This window comes from Natator depressus, chromosome 5, assembly GCF_965152275.1.
Source record: "Natator depressus isolate rNatDep1 chromosome 5, rNatDep2.hap1, whole genome shotgun sequence".
In the NCBI taxonomy this organism is placed as follows: Eukaryota; Metazoa; Chordata; order Testudines; family Cheloniidae; genus Natator; species Natator depressus.
The window spans coordinates 41,109,257-41,126,806 of record NC_134238.1 but is presented as its reverse complement, the minus strand read 5'-3'; the positions used below and the strand labels follow the sequence as shown (position 1 = coordinate 41,126,806).

At 41.1% G+C, this 17,550-nt stretch overlaps 1 protein-coding gene across 1 annotated transcript in view; it reads left to right on the top strand.

Moving 5' to 3' along the window:
• CENPK (centromere protein K) overlaps positions 1-17,550 on the top strand; it is a 48,108-nt gene that overhangs the window by 603 nt on the left and 29,955 nt on the right. Inside the window, exons 2-4 of the mRNA XM_074952628.1 lie at positions 3,598-3,624; positions 10,866-11,003; positions 14,754-14,810. Of these exons, the coding sequence (XP_074808729.1) occupies positions 3,598-3,624; positions 10,866-11,003; positions 14,754-14,810 (222 nt within the window). The remainder of the gene's footprint in view (positions 1-3,597; positions 3,625-10,865; positions 11,004-14,753; positions 14,811-17,550) is intronic.

Sequence of the window (17,550 nt, the reverse complement as noted above, 5' to 3'; positions counted from 1 at the left end):
ACAAAGGGTTTTTTTCAGTTTCTCTTCATATGAGAGGTTTCAGAGTAACAGCCGTGTTAGTCTGTATTCGCAAAAAGAAAAGGAGTACTTGTGGCACCTTAGAGACTAACCAATTTATTTGAGCATAAGCTTTCATGATGCATCCGATGAAGTAAGCTGTAGCTCATGAAAGCTTGTGCTCAAATAAATTGGTTAGTCTCTGAGGTGCCACAAGTACTCCTTTTCTTTCTTCATATGAGAGTTTTTTTCAAGGCCTTTAATCATTTTCCATGCTCTTCTCTGACGTTTCTCTAGTTACACAATGTTCTTTTTGAGGTGGGGTGATCAGTACTGCGGGCAGTATTCTGTGAAGGTCACAACATTGATTTATCTATTATAAAATTTTAGGTAGTATTCTCCATGCCACTCCTTACGCATTATAATATTTTGTTATTTTTTTTGACTGAATTGAGCAGAGATTTTCATTGAAATTTCTGTAATAACCCCCCGGTTCCTTTCTTAGATTGATATAGTTTATTGATGCACCCATAAGGTGAAAGAGTGGTTAGATTTTTCCATCCAATGTGCATTACTTTTCATTGTTCACATTAAATTTCATTTCCCATCGAGTTGCTGATTCACCTACCTTGTTTAGGTCTCTCAAGTTCCTTTCTGGTCCTGACTAAACAATAGCTTTGTGTCTTCTGCAAATTTTGCTATCTCACTATTCATCCCTCTTTACAGATCATTAATAAATATATTAAACTTGTACAAAATCTTGAGGCACCCTGCTGTTAACCCTTTGCTGTGTTGAAAATCCTATTTTTGCTTTATGCCTCCTAATTGGTTTTTGATCCAAGCTAGTACTTTGTCTCTAACCCCAAGATTTAATTTTTTTAGGAGATTCTGGTGCAGGATCTTGTTGGAGGCCTTTTGGAATTATAAATAAATTGTCAACTTGTTCTCCTTTACGTACTACATTATTGAAACATTCAAAGAATTCTAAGAAATTAATCAGGCATAATTTTTGTTTGCTGAATCCATGCTGGTTAGAACATATCAGATCCTGAACTTCCAGATGGTTTGTTACTCTTTTTTTAAATTTAAGGATTCTACTAATTTTTCAGGTACAGATGAAAAGCTTACAGGTCCATAAAACTCTGCAGCACCCCTTGAGCTTTTTAAAAGTATAGATAGCAAACATTCTATCTTCCAATCATCTAGAAGAATGACTGTTTTTAATGAAAGATTAAATATTTTTGTTAGTATCAGCTACCTCATACTTAGATGTATACCATCTAGGCCTGGTGATTTACTGCATTTAAAATTATCAATTTGCTCAGTTACCTCTTCTTCTGTTACTTCCGTTTTCTGCGAATACCTCATCTTTGTTATCATGAAAGAGTAGATCCAGAGGAGGAATCTCCCCAACATTCATGGTGGTGAAGACTGATGCAAGGAAATCATTTAGTTTCTCAACAAGGTCCTTATTTTGCTCGTGTTAGTTTTTACATCTTTAGTTATTTGCTCTTCAAACTCCAGTTTGGTATATATAATTTCCCCTCTTATCAATTACAGCTGGTATTAGCTATTCTAGTTCACGGGTTCTCGCAACAAATTTTTTGGTGGCCTCAGAGTGGCCTCAACTCTTGCTGGTGGCTGCTCTGACAATTTTTGCTAAAATACTTTAGAAAAAACAAAAATGCACATATACACGTCCAAATCATTGTAATTTATTCATGTAGTAGGAAGGCAGTAAGAAGTAAACTCCCAATTCAGTGCATGTGGACTGTGCTCCTATTCTTGTGCTCGGAGCGTATCATGGAGTGGGAGCCCTTACCCTGTCAGGGAGCTTCCAGGTCCTACAGCAGTCCACAGCTGTTGAGCTGCTGTGGTAGCTACAGCAACTGTAAACAACGAGTGTGGCCGTGGGTGGGGGAAGTACCGACCTGTCTCTCTGTCCCTGCCTCCCCCAGACCTTCAGTGATAGCCCTCCCTTGGGAACGTGGGTTGGGAACTCATTGGCCGCCTGCGAAGTCCCAGTCTCCGTGTTCCCCAGCTGGGCGGGAGCAGGGGATCTGTCCAGAGGAACACCCTAGCGACCAAATGCAGCCATCACCACTGACGAGAGCCACCTCCGGCACTGTGCACACCAGCCCAATGTGTCCCAGTAGGGCTGTCCAGAGTCCCTGAGGAGGCTGCAGGGTGCTGATCCCGGCTGCCAGCGTAAACACCAAAGTGGCAGATCTCACTGGCCTTTGTAACAGCTATTCAGGAGCAACAACTGGGCGCTGCAGGGAGGGGCTGTGCTTTGCCATTTCCCTCCAATCTCTGCCCATGCTTTGGAGACTGTCATGGCAGCAAAAAAAGTCCTCTAGTGGCTGCAGTTGAGAAATGCTGTTTTAGTTTATTGGCTTCACTAAAGGCAGATTTCTAAATTTTGCAGGACTTCTGTTTTGCTCAAGTAGTCTCTCGAACATTTCCACTGAACCTTGCCTTCCTATTTCCTTTTCGTTTCACGGTAATAACTTCTGAGATTCTATCCAAGCCACTTCTAGGGATTTTACTTGTTTTACTTTTAGCTTTAGAGCCATTTTGACTATCATTTTACTGAAATCTCCTCTTCCAAAGTTTAGTGTCACTGTTATTTTGTTACTCTACCTGCTTTTTCGATATTGAAGAATGTAGGGTTGTTAGATTTTTTTTACCAAATTTCCGTACTGCCAAATGTATTTAGAGAAGAATACTGAGAATTCTCTATTGCTATGTAAGATTAGAGCAGATCCTAGCCAAGGCAAACTATTTGCATTTCTCATTAAATCTGTCTTAAGGTTGGTGTGGGGTTTTTTTGTTTTTGTTTTATCATCATCATCTGTGTTGTTTTGGTCACAAGCTTTTCTGTGTTCAAACCTGCTACTTAAGAACCCTATTAATACACAGGAGATTTGTATGTATACATACTAATAATTCTGAAGCTGTTTCCTTTACAGCACTCTAAAAATCTGTATCTGGAATTTAACAAGACTATTGGGAGGTAACACCAGTTATCTTCTGTTTGTAGGAGAGGGTAGAAGCAGCTCCATGTCTCGATTTTTTAATTGTTTGAAAGCTGCAGTGTTCTACAAGTAGTTTGGGAATGGTCTTGTATATTTTAAAAACATGTTCGTGGTACTTCCTTTCAATTATTGTCACTGCTTTCTGACTGACATACTTCTCCCACATAGTCTTCCCTTATTTTGGCATTCAGAGTAAGAATACAGAATTCTGAATCTGATTCAGGATATATGCTTGTATGAAGACAGTGAAACCCACCCCCTCAGTCCTGCAAGTTATTCAGTGTAAGTGGCCCCTATGTCCCGAAGAAGCCTGGTTGAAGCTAATGTGGTTCTGCATGGCTGCAGGGGTCTGCCTGCGTGGAACACACAGAGGATCTAGGCCTAAATAATTATTAAGTACTGTGGATATAGACTTGAACTCAACTAGCTGAGCCAAAAGAATGTCATATGAAGCAGCACAGAAAGATTGTTAGCTTTGTCACAAGCCATATATCATAAAAGAAATAGATATTTAAAAAAATTTGGTAGTCGATATAACTTATTTTTTGCGCTTTTGTTATAGGATAAACAAGATGAACTTTTAAAGGAGGTATGTACGCTTTTGATTCATTTATTAGGTTATTTGTTAAATTTAAGTACATTGTTTGTGGCTGTTCTACATTAAGCTAAGTTTAAAGAAAATGTTCCTTGAAGAAATTAGAGGCAATTTCTGTCAGGTAGTTCAGCTTTAAAAACTTGGGATAGATTTATTATAGAAAATAATAATAATAATAATAATAATAGAAAAGGTCTTATAAATCACAAGTTTAAAATTCATTACTTTAAACTCATGTATGTTTTTATGTTGCCATTGAATTTGTTTACCCTTCCAAGAGGACTTTAAATCTCACAATCTACGTTCACTAGTTTTTACTTATGAAATTATCTTTGTAGGGAAAACTAAATCAATATTTTATTTTTAAACCTGGTGTCCATTGAAGTGTTTTAAAAAAGAACAGCAATTGTTTTTGCTCTCAGTTTCTTACTGAGTAATCTCACTCCTGGATTTTAGACATTTTATAACAGCATAATTATTTGTTTACCTAACTTTTTTATAATGGGCAAAGTACATGTTTTCATTCATTCAAAAATGTAATGATTAGTAATATTTTCTGTCCTCACAGCATTCTTGTGAAGAAGGGAAGTATTAGTAATGCTTCCCATTTTACAAATGGGAAATTGAAGCACAGAGATTAAGGCCTTGATCCTTCAAACACTTACATAGATGAGTAACTTTATCTTTGTGTGTAGACCTGAGCTCATTGAGAATTCCCATGTGCGCAAAGTTAGTTATGCATAGGAGTTAACAGGACTAGGCGCACATGAAGTGCCCAAAGTCACATAGGATGTCAAACCGAGATCCAAGACTCAGGATATGTCTACGGTACAAAATTAGGTCGATTTTATTTAAGTCGACATTGAGCCTCCAATTTAAGCAAGTCAATTTTGCATATCCTCACTATGCTCTTTGTGTCGGTGGAGCACATTCTCACTAGTAGGGCTGGCATTGACTCATGGAGCGCTGCATTGTGAGTAGCTATCCCACAGTGCCTGGAGCCAAGCGGAATATTGGGTTAGGCTTGCAATGCCTCATGGGACCAAAACATTTGCACGGGTGGTTATGGGAACATGGCATTAGAGTCCTCATCTGGAATATTGTGTGCAGTTCTGGTCTCCCATGTTTAAGAAAGATGAATTCAAACTGGAACAGGTACAGAGAAGGGCTACTAGGATGATCAGAGGAATGGAAAACCTGTCTTATGAAAGGAGACTCAAAGAGCTTGGCTTGTTTAGCCTAACCAAAAGAAGGCTGAGGGGAGATATGATTGCTCTCTATAAATATATCAGAGGGATAAATACCACAGAGGGAGAAGAATTATTTAAGCTCAGTACCAATGTGGATTCAAGAACAAATGGATATAAACTGGCGACCAGGAAGTTTAGACTTGAAATTAGACGAAGGTTTCTAACCATCAGGGGAGTGAAGTTCTGGAACAGCCTTCCAAGGGAAGCGGTGGGGGCAAAAGACATATGGCTTCAAGACTAAGCTTGATAAGTTTATGGAAGGGATGATATGATGGGATAGCCTAATTTGGGCAATTAACTGATCTTCAGCTATTAGCGGTAGTTATGCCCAATGGCCTGTCATGGGATGTTAGATGCAGTGGGATTGAGTTACTATAGAGAATTCTTTCCTGGGTGTCTGGCTGGTGAGTCTTGCCCACATGCTCAGCGTTTAGCTGATCGCCATATTTGGTGTCGGGAAGGAATTTTCCTCCAGGGCAGATTGGCAGAGGCCATGGGGGTTTTTTGCCTTCCTCTGTAGCATGGAGCACTGGTCACTTGCTGAAGGATTCTCTGCACCTCGAAGTCTTTAAACCACGATTTGAGGACTTCAGTAGCTCAGACATAGGTTAGGGGTTTGTCACAGGAGTGGGTGAGGTGAGATTCTGTGGCCTGCGTTGTGCAGGAGATCAGACTAGACTATCATAATGGTCCCTTCTGACCTTAAAGTCTGTGATTCTACGTTGCACTTACCTAACCTTCTCCCTCCCTCCCTGAAATCAATGGCGAACAAACTAAGCCTTTTTCGCGTCTTTTTTCCTAAGCCTGGGTTACCTGTGCAGATGCCATCGCACAGCAAGCATAGACCCTGCTCAACTGTACACTGTCATTGTGAGCATTACAGACACCTCGCGCCTTATCCTGCAGTATTTGCTCAGCTGAAGCAGGAGCCGCCAAATGGAACAATCTGATGCCACGCAAGCACCCCTGCTGGAAGCCATGGAGCGGAGCAATTCGCAGATGCTGGTGATAGTCACTCATCACCTTGACACAGTGGAGTGCTGCTTCTGGGCCCGGGAAACCAGCACTGACTGGTGGGACTGCATAGTTATGCAGCTATGGGATGATGAACAGTGGCTGCAGAAGCCTTTGAATGTGTAAGACCACTTTCATGGAGTGTGCGAAGAGCTTTTCCCTAGCCCTCAAGCACAGCAATACTAAAATGAGTGATGATCTGACAGTTGAGGGGCGAGTGGTGACAACTGTGGAAGTTTCCAACGCCAGACTGCTACTGGTCAGTGGGGAATCAATTTGGAGTGGGTAAATCTACCGTGGGGTATGTTGTGATCCAAGTTTCCAGGGCAATCAATAGATGTCTGCTAAGAAAGGTAGTGACTCTCAGCAACATGCAGGACATAGTGGATGGTTTTGCCACGATGGGGTTCCCTAACTGTGGTGGGGCGATAGACGGAACGCATATCCCTATCTTGGCACCACACCATCTTGCCAAAGACTACATAAACTAAAAGAGGTATTTCTCAATGGTGTTGCAAGCGCTGGTGGATCACAGGGGCTTTTCACTGACGTCAAAGTGGGATGGTCGGGAAAGGGGTATGATGCACAAATCTTTAGAAACTCTGGTGTGTTCAGAAAGCTGCAAGAAGGAACTTTCTTTCCAGACTGCAAAATAACAGTTGGGGATGTTGAAATGCCAATCATGATCCTGGGAGACTCAACCTACTGCTTGCTCCCATGGCTCATGAAGCCGTACACAGGCAGCCTGGATAGCAGTAAGCAGCGGTTCAACCATAGCCTGACCAAGTGCAGAATGGTGGTGGAATGTGCCTTTGGATGTTTAAAAGCCTGCTGGCATAATTTGCTTACTAGGTTAGACCTCAGTGAAAGCAATATCCCATTGTTGTTGCTATGTGCTCCGTAATATCTGTGAAACAAAGGGAGAAAAGTTTCCGGTGGGATGGAGGATTGAGGCAGATCTTCTGGCAGCCAATTTTGAGCAGCCAGACACCAGGGCAATAAGAAGAGCACATTGAGGAGCACTGCGTCTTCGTGAGGCTTTGATAACTAGTTTCATTTCATGAATGACTCACAGTAATGTGACACTTATGTGTGTTATTCCTTACCAAGATGTCTCCTTCATTGCATGTACTCCCCGGTAAACTACATCCCGCTAACCACAGTGTGCTGAATGAAAAGAGCCTTTTCTCCTCAATCCATTAATTTTTATTATGCTCACAAACACTGAGAGACAGCAAAGAAAAGTAAAATAACCTGGGGCAAAAGGGCTGATAACACGTTGGGGGAGAGACAAGGACAGCTTGCTTACAATTGCGTTGCAATTACAATCAAAGGTGTGGGAATGGGTGCCTTCTGATCCTTGTACCCTCCCCTGGAGTTCAGTGCAAGGGGAACCAGACTCTTCCCCCACCCCTCATTCTAGGACATCTGGGAGAGGAGGATATGGAACTTGGCAATGATGGCAGCAGATTCAGCATAGGCTGCAGTGGTTCTCTACTGTCCAGCTGCCTTTCTTGAACCTCAGCCAGACACCTCAACATGTCTGTTTGCTCCCTCATAATCCGTACCATCTTGTCCTGCGTGTCACGCTCGTGTTCCCTGCATGCTCTCCTGTCCTTGTGGTCATTGTGCAGACAGTGCAATCCTCCATGCACTGAGCTCCGTCTTGTCACTCTCAGAGGCATGCGTTAACTCATTGAACATGTCCTCCCCAGTCTTCTTTTTCTGCCTTTTAATCTGGGAACATCTCTGTTCCAGTTTGGAGAATGCGCCTAGGCGCATGGACAAGGTTTCAGCTGCAAAGAATACAAAGCACCAGGGTAGCATTGACAGTGCATATGTTTGTTTCTGGGGCAAGGTTAAATCTTTTTATAAAAGAAACACCCCTCAGTGTACTTCCCTACAGGCCACACGTAATCAGAACCGCTGGCTACTGCAAGAGTCAGTTTGCTGCTACAGCCATGGTGAGTGAGGCCATCAGGCATGGGCAAGAGGTCTTGTGCTGCAGCTTTTGTTGAGACATCCTTGGGATCAATGGTTCCAACCTCAGCACAGCCCCCTTTCCCATAGCAAGCTGGATGGTGCTTGAGGACAGGCACCAGCATAAAGCCCCACAAATAGTTTGATTGTTACAAAAGCGGCACCGGATTGGGGTGGAAGGGAGACAAACAGGAAGCATCGTGGTGGTCCCCCCTCCACCCCTTTTTAAAATGCTGGCTGCAATATGCGGTGATCCCTTCCAACCACAACCAGGGCATGCTCGGGAAAGCGTGGTTGTGTGACCCAGAATTCACCAAACAGGCGGATTACTTATTGAATTACTTCCGGTTTAAGGGCTAGCATTTAAAACTTTCCACTTTCCCCCAGATAATCATATGCGATATTGCTCTCCTGAGGGTAACAGAGGCAGCAAGGGAGCAGATGCTGCAAGTGTCTGAGTACAGATGTGGTCTTTATGCTGCACTGCTGTGTGCCGCAATGATGCCAGAAGAGTTAATGCTGGAGTCGCACAGGAAAGTGTCCTACCGTGGTGCATGAAATGAGGCAGCTCTTCCCAGAAACCTTCTGCAAAGAATTGAAGAGTAACTACATGAAAGCTTCCTAGAGATCTCCATGGAGGATTCCAGGGCCATCCCCATGTACATAAACAGTCTTTTTTGGAGAGCACCCTCTGCATAGCTGCAGTGGCCACTGATAACCACTATCCCAATTTTTTTATTCAGATTCAGCATTAACAATAATATCATGTAACCTCTACAGTTTGATTGAAAATGTGTACTCACCAGAGGTGCCTTCCACGGCATCATGCTCCGCCAACAATTGGTCCTGTGTGGGGATGGACTCCAGAATTGAAAAAAAAAAGTTCTTGGCTGTCGGGGAGAATGGATCCTCCACTTCCCTGCCATGCATTTGCCTCTTCCTCCTTTTCCTCTTCCTCTTCAACAATGTCCTCCTCATTGTTGCCCGAGGTTTCCCGGGGCTCCTGGGAAGTATCCACGAAGCGTTTTGGGTTAGTGGTGGAGTCGCTGCCAAGAATCGCATGCAGTTCCTCATAGAAGCGGCATGTCTATGGCTCAGAACCAGAGCAACTGTTCGCCTCCCTTGTCTTCTGGAACACTTGCCAAAGCTCCTTTATTTTCACGCAGCACTGCTGTGTGTCCCTGGTGTAGCCCTTTCCCCCCAAGCTCTGTGCAATTTTGGCATAGATGTTAGCGTTTCTTCTGCTGGATCGGAGCTCTGCCTCCACAGACTCTTTCTCCCCACTCGGCAATAAGATCCACCACCTCCTGTGTGCTCCATGCTGGAGCGTGTTTGCAGCCATGAACATCCATGGTCAGCTGTGCTGACAAGCTCTCCACGCCAATTAAACAGGAAACAAAAATTCAAAAGTTCCCCGGGCTTTAACAGGGGGACGGCTGTTTTCTGTCTACCTGGCTGAAGTGCAGTGGAGTTGAAAGTGCTTTCCAGAGCAGTCAGAGCAGAGCATTGTGGGACACCTTCTGGAGGCCAATTCATTCGAATTACACAGTGCAGTGTCTACACTATCCCCATGTCAACGTGTGGATGTCGACTTAAGCATTATGCCTCTCGCAGAGGTGGAGTACAGAAGTCAACTTTACAAGCCTTTTAGGTCGGTGGAAGGGTCTCGGTAGCGTAGACAGTAGACACATACATTATTAACTCGACCTAATGCAGCATATGTCAACCTAACTTTGTAGCGTAGACCAGGCCTCAGTCTCGTTCCATCCTTCCCCTCAACTCTGTTAGGCTGAAACAGTTCTGGCTTCATGTATTGCTGAACCAGACTAGCATAATTCTCATCCTCTTGATTATTAGGGCATATATAACTATTACATTACTCTCTAGTGTGGTGATTATTGTGTATTTTTGTAGCAATTATTGGCCCTGAAGATTATGTGGTGGCTATACTAAATGCTACCAAAAGGTGAAATATGTAGATGTTATGGGAATCCAGAGTTCAAGTCACCTCGTGTTCTGTAATACTATGGCACTTAGAGGTTTGTGGTTATTTCAGTTCTGAGGAAGAAAAAAATACCTTTTTGTAGGTGTTCACCTGTTGTTACCATCTCATTGTTTCATTAATAAAGTCTCCCAACAGAAGAGAAAGGAAAACATGAGGACAGATGACGTCAAGCAACTTTGAAAAATAGGAATTTTGTGTTAGAATACAATATATAGCTATATTATGTAGCTGAGGCCTCGCCTGATGTGAGTAATTAACACATAGGGGGAGGCCTTATTTCTTGGAGGATAGAATTAGGGAGATAAGCAGATCATTAAACTGAAAACAGAATGTTTGTGCTAAATAAGATAAATTAAAAGGTCATGCTAAAAAGAGAATATCTGAGCCAGCTAAGAGGGAGAACACACATTGTTACGAAATGGTTCCCTGGACATGATAAGTTTGAAATGTAGAGATGAGGTCGAATATGGACAATGTATGGTTAAAGCATGCTGCACACATGTGATGCAGTGTATAGTAAATGCAATGTAATGTCTAAATTGGTATAAAGGAAGAGATTTTCTGCATAACTTGGGAAGTGTGGTATCCTCTTGAGTCTAATCAGCTCAGTGTAGCTTTGCAGTATGCCAGATAAAGATACCTGCGTGGTGAAATCTGTAGTTGAACTGAGTTTTTTGGATTCCAGAGAACTGTATGAAGTCTTCTCCTGGAAATGACAAAGTGTTCTGAATAAGCCAAATGGAAAAGGTCTATGAGGGAACCTCAACATATTAGTGCTTTGTTTGTTTTAAAATTCTAGTTCATTAATAGAGCTAACTGCTTTTAATGAACGTTTGTACGCTCCCCAGAATTTCTATTAAGTGTTAATAACTGAAAGGTTAAGAAAAATCATACTGCTTTCCCTGTTTTGCTGTGGATATGATTCTCTATCCTCTTCTAATTATTTCATTTCCATACGATGACAATTATTTTCTGCTTGTTCATAGGCTGAGAAATTGGCAAAACATATGTTGTCATACCAACATGATCTGGCTCCAACAATCACCGGTAACATAGCGTGTTCTACAGATGCCAAAGAAGAACTCTTGGATGAATGTGAGGAGATATGGAGGCAGATGGAAGAGGTATGCATATCATTAGTAATAGACTAAGTTTATTGTATGTCCTCTTCAAAGGCATGTATTCTACACAGAGAAGACTCTGGGAGAAAATAATACAAAATACAGGCCAAAAATGAAAGTGTAAATGGCACTGAGGGATCCATTATAATGTGAATTTTTGTTTGCCGTATTGATACGTCTATTTTAGATTAACAAAATGGAATATAGTGTAAGTTTAAAAACAAATAAAAATATTAACTATTATTTGTATTGAATTAGTGCTTAGTGGACCCAGTTGAGATTGAGACTCCATTGTGCTAGAGGCTGTGCTAGACATTGTACAAATACTAAGTAGATGAGAGATAGACAGAGGGTGGCAGAGGTTCACAGAGCGATGACATTAATTGCCAAAGGTCAGTGGCAAGACCAGGAATAGAATTCAGGTTTTCTGACTTCCAATCCAATGCCTTAACCATTAAACTCTGCTGCTGATCCACATTTTTATTGTTACTTTATTAAAAAAAAAAAAAAAAGCAGAATCCCTGTCTGATTTTTAATGGTTTTGAGGAATCACTATACATTCTGCAAGATGCTAAGACACCCATTCTTATTCAATTGGATGTGAAAGGAACAGTTATGTTCTAAATTATGGTACTTTGATTCTGAATGGCTTAACAGGATTTTATGTAGTATTCATACACAATAGTATATTATTTTGAGTACTGTGTACTGGTAATAAGACAAATAAAACTATAATGTAACTAATTCACATGAATAATCTGTGCTGTCAGTTTTAGTTCAAGAACTACTTGCAGGATTTTCTTCATTCATTTTTGCTCAGTTATTGACATTTTTGAAACAGGAATCACCTCTTTAAAAAGTCAAAATTAAAAATGGTTTAAATATTTCTGACTTACATTTAACATTAACATATTTATTTTATTGTATGTAAATATTTGGGGCTGTACATAAAAAATTAATGTCTAATCATAAGTGTATTCTAGGACTTCCTTTTTTTTGTAAGATTCTTTACTATGTGCATAAGTTGGCATGGTGCATTACTTGGCATTAAACAAGCTGCAGAGGATAATGTCTCTTGCTTTATAAAGTACTCTTCCTAACTATCGACAGAAATATCAAAAATGTTTATCCAGGATGATGTGATCTCTTGCCACCAATTTTTCAAACCGAAGGAGAATCCAAAAATTTTATCAGTTTAGATTACACAGCACCAAAGATGTTCAGTGTAATGATTTCCCAACCTCTTTAGCACAATAAAGGAAATGCTTGCACACAGTTTTTGATGGAAGTTGGTAGCTGCAGATACTGCTTTCTTTCTCCTTTTTTTAGACATAACATCACTAATGCATGTAGTATGCTGTATCAGGTAATTTTAGAGAGCTAATGATTGGCACATTACCTGCTCAGATTGTGTAGTTTATCATCTAACATTCCATTTATTTTATAATCATTTGCACCCTTTATTGCATAGCAAAATATAATATGTTTTATTATTTATTTCCAAAACATTAAGGATGAAGTTTCGAAACCACCGCTTGAGTCATGCAGTGTTTGGGAGAAAATATGCAGTTCTCAGGGGAAATTGACATACAGTTTAATAGTGAAAGATGCTGTAGGCCCATTACTAACTTCTTGGAATATTATGCACCTGTTTTTCCCTTACTGGAGTCCACCTGTGAAGACAATAGGAAACTTTGTCTACGGGCCCATGCATCCGCCAACGTCGGGCATTCCCCTCAACTATAGAAACTAAAATGACTAAATGAGCATAGAGACCTGAAAAAGAGCTCTGCGTGGCTTGAAAGCTTGTCTCTTTCACCAATAGAAGTTGGTCCAATAAAAGATATTCTCACCCACCTTGTCTCTCTAAATGAGGGTATTGTCAATCACAAAGGCAAAAATCTCTCATAATTTGCATGTGTATAAACCTCTTTCTCCCTCCCAACCTAGTTTAAAAAAAAATCTCAGTTACCAAGCAAGAGTTATATGCTGCTTTCCTATGCAGTATTTCAATCCCAAACTATCTGTAAACTTGTTTCTTGTAAATCAAATATACCATGAACAGCTCTTTCACCCCAGATTAGAATCTGCACATTTGTTTGCATTGTGAGTTACATCTATGTCCTCCAAATTTAGGAGATAAGGATTTTGTTGGTTTTCACTGTAAATAATTGTTGCACTCTAACAGTAATAGAAATTGTGTGTCACAAGGAAGAAGAAATGTTAAAAAATATAAACCAGGGTATAACTGGTATATTAAAAGAAAATGCTTAGAAGGGGGGAGCCCAACTGATAATAGGGGCAAATAGTGAAATACAATCCGTGGAATGAATCCAATTTTAAAAGACTCCCATAAGAAAGGGATTAAAGAAATGTGTTTGTACACCAACACCATCTACTGGATACCAAGGGAAGCAGCAGAGAAACTAAGCTGAAATCTGAGCACTCATTTGGCACATGTCCATTAGGAATCAGAATATTGACCCCTCCGACAGCCCTGAAATTAGGATATATAAAACTAAAGTTACCGTGTGCTCAAGAGAGTTGATTGAACCCAACACAAGCAGCTGCAGAATCCTAAATGCAACTGACACCTGAACCAGCTGGGTGGAAAAGTCTCTTTCCCCCATCCCAAGGTTAAGAGGATAAAAAGAAGTGCTGAGATTTCATTTCAAAGATTCTATTTTCCCTTATGGTCTTTAATATAAATGCCTGTAGGTTATCTTGCTGAGCCTTCACTCTCTAGCGAGAGCTCAAGTAACCATATTTTAGATTTTAACTGCTTTATAAGTCCATGCAAATTGGTCTAAAACGGGTTCTCAAACTGGGGGTTGTGACTTACATCAGGAGTCGTGAGCTGTCAGCCTCCATCCCAAACCCTGCTTCACCTCTAGCATTTATAATAGAGTTAAATATAAAAAAAGTATTTTTAATTTATAGGGGGGGGGGTCGCACTCAGGGGCTTGCTATGTGAAAGGGGGTCACCAGGACAAAAGTTTGAGAACCACTGGCCTAAAAGATATAGAAAAGAATTTTTAGTCAATTGCTTTTAATATTCTAAACTTGTCCCGTGTGGACCAGTCCTGTCAAAGTGTAGTAACCATATTCTTAAAAGGGGTCTTAAAGACAAGTGCATTCTTGGAAGTATGATAAATGTGTGAGGAACTGAGAATTTATGACCATAAGTGAATGGAATAAGAATCTTGGTAATTTGCATTGCCTGTATTTTACTGTTGATTGTATGTCAGTGTGGTACTGGGTGAATTAATAAATTATTGGTTGGTTAAAAATAAGTAAGTGCCCTGATTTGAGAGATACTGTTCAAGTTAAAAGTTGACATGAAAAAACCCAGAGTTAAAACTAGTAAGCTAGCTCTCTCTGTACTCAATAAAAGGAGTACTTGTGGCACCTTAGAGACTAACAAATTGATTTGAGGATAAGCTTTCGTGAGCTACAGCTCACTTCCCAGCTATTGTCTCCCTTTCCAAGTGGCCAACCTTCTTTTTCTAGTGCCTCCACTTCCACTTCCACAGTTAGTGAAGGCCCAGCCCTATCGCTTTATTGTCGGAATGCTGTTGAAACATTCTGTCATTGTCCTCTCAGGCATGGCCTCCGGCAACATGTGGGAGCCACGTTAATACTTCTAACTATAAAACAACAACATTATTTTGGAGGAATTTTAAATCATTATTTGGCTGGCCTAAAAAGGGAAGGAATGATAAGTAATCACTGTTTTTTTCTCTTTCTACTAAGTGTCAGAGCAAGCTAACGCTTCTAGGAATAGAAACGCTTCCAGAATCAGATGCTCAGGTAAGTCCATCTTTTCTGTACTGAGTGGACAATTTTTAGTTTTCCATCAGACAAATACCAATGATCTTGCTTTTTTAGGAAATAGGCTAACATTCTTCACTTACCCTGTACAAAGTAGTCTCTTTTATCCTTATTGACTCAGTTAATAATGTGTGAACGTTTTACTCTCCGAGTATGCTCATATGCAGCAATTGCAGGAAAGTTGCATTTAAATTTACCAAATTGATTATGGGCAAAGCTAGCCAACCAACTTGACTGACTATTTAATGTTGTCCCTAGCAAAATATGGGGATAGGCAGGTCTTTCTAACAGCCATTTGTGCGTGTTGGTTTCTAGGGAATGGGAGAAGGCTTTAATGGACCTGTTCGTTGGGGAAGGTTTGTCTTGTGCTGAGTTGTTTTTTTTGTGTATGGGGGGGACGGGACCTGAGAGATTATGTATAGAAGTATTTTATTGTCTGCTCTGTTTACTTGGGAAGTACTGTTTACTTGGGAACTCTGCTGCACAGCTGCTCCCTGTTCACGGCTGTTTTAAGGAAGCAGAAATAGTTGAGTAATGCTGCCACAAACTAGGAAACTGGACATCAAAGGAGCAAGTTTGAGCATGTGGGAATGGACTCCTTGGTCCTTGTAGTGTTTGGGAGGGTAGGATAAGCTGTGACCATTCATAAGGTAATCTGTTATATGTTTTTATAAACTTTATTCATGCACCCAGAGCTCTGGAAGCGAGTAATTTTATAAATGGTAAAATACCAGGGGAGCTAATCCTGGGCCGAGTGGAGAACAAGTATTTGACAAAATAACACTTCTGTTTTACAGTTCTCCATGTGTAAGTTACTTAAGGATGCAATAACACAAAGTAGATGATTAAAATACAGTCAGACTGTTCCATCTGTTAATCAAAATTGAATATGCTACAAAAATTATTTCTGGACAAATAGAATCTGTATTTCTTGAATAAAACCCATATTAATTAAAATTTGTTTTTACCTTCATATATCAATCTCTTAATAGAAATAAAATAATAGTTTAACACACAGTTCATATATTTATATAAAATAGAGTCAGGAAATGTAGCTCATGAGACAAATGTATAAAATATGTTTGTCCCACCGTAGGAGTCTGGTGGGAAGTCTTGATGAGAAGACCCCCTAGACACCCTTGTTCACAGATGATATGCAACAAATGAGGCAAGAGGAAAGCTGGTTAGAGTGCAGAAGTACTTCCTTTTGTTTGTTTTAAACCTGTTACCTATTGATTTCATTTGGTGACCCCTGGTTCTTGTGTCATATAAAGAAGTAAATATCACTTCCTTATTCATTCTGTAGACCTCAATCGTATCCCCCTTTAGTTGTTTCTTTTCCAATTTGAAAAGTCCCAGTCTCTCAAATCTCATACAGAAGCTGTTCCATACCCATAATTAAGGCTTTGTTTTAGTCACAGGTATTTTATTAATAGTCATGGACAGGTCACGGGCAGTAAACAAAAATTCACATCCTGTGACCTGTCCATGACTTGTACTATATACCCCTGACTAAATCTTGGGGGCTGCCCGGAGGGTGCTGTGAGTTCTGGAGGTGGGGAGGAAGGCTGGCTTCTCACGGCGCTCCCTGGAAGCGGCGACATGTCCCTCCCTCCCTTAGCTCCTCGCTCTGTGCACTGCAACCACCCCAAGTGCCGGTTCTGCAGCTCCCGTTGGCTGGGAACGGCAGCCAGTGGCAGCTGCAGGGGCGGTGTCTGCGGGCAGAGGCAGCATGCAGAGCTAGGAGCTGAGTTAGGGAGGGAGGTGTTGCTGCTTCCAGGGAGCCCCCCAAGGTAAGTGCCACCCAGAGCCCTCACCCCCTCCTGTGCCCCAAACCCCAGCCCTGGGCCCCCTCCCATACCCAATCTCCTGCTGCTTCTGGGGGCGGTGGCCTGAGACTGCCCCAGCAGCAGCTGGTATGGCTGGCCCAGGAGCTGCCTGAGCTGCTCAGGCTCAGGCTCCTAGGCCAGCCACACCGGCCGCTGCAGAAGTCATGGAGGTCCTGGAAAGTCACAGAATCTGTGACAAATTTGCAGCCTTACCCATAATCTTCCCCCCCCACCCCCTTTCTCTGTACCTTCTCCAGTTCTAATGCATCTTTTGAGGTGGGGTGACCAGAACTGCACGTAGTATTCAAGATGTGGGCATACCATGGATTTGTATAGTGGCATTATGGTATTTTCTGTTTTATTATCTATCCCTTTCCTAATGGTTCCTAACATTGTTAGCTTTTTTGATTGCCACTGCACATTGAGTGGATGTTTTCAGAGAGCCAGCCACAATGACTCCAAGATCTCTTTCTTGAGTGGTAATAGCTAAATTAGATCCCATAATTTTGTATGTATCGGTGGGATTATGTTTTCCAATGTGCATTATTTTGCGTTTATCAACATTGAATTCCACCTGACATTTTGTTGCCCAGTCACCTAGTTTTATGAGATCCCTTTGTAACTCTTTGCAGTCTGCTTTAGACTTAACTATCTTGAATAATTTTGTATTGTCTGCAAATTTTGCTACCTCACAGTTTACTCTGTTTTCCAGATCATTTATGAATATGTTGAACAGTACTGGTCCCAGTACAGAATGTTGCGGGACACCACTATTTATCTTTCTCACTTCTAAAAACTGGCTGTTTATTCCTATCCTTTGTTTTCTGTCTTTGAACCAGTTACTGATCAATGAGAAGACCTTCCCTTTTATCCCATGACTGCTTACTTTG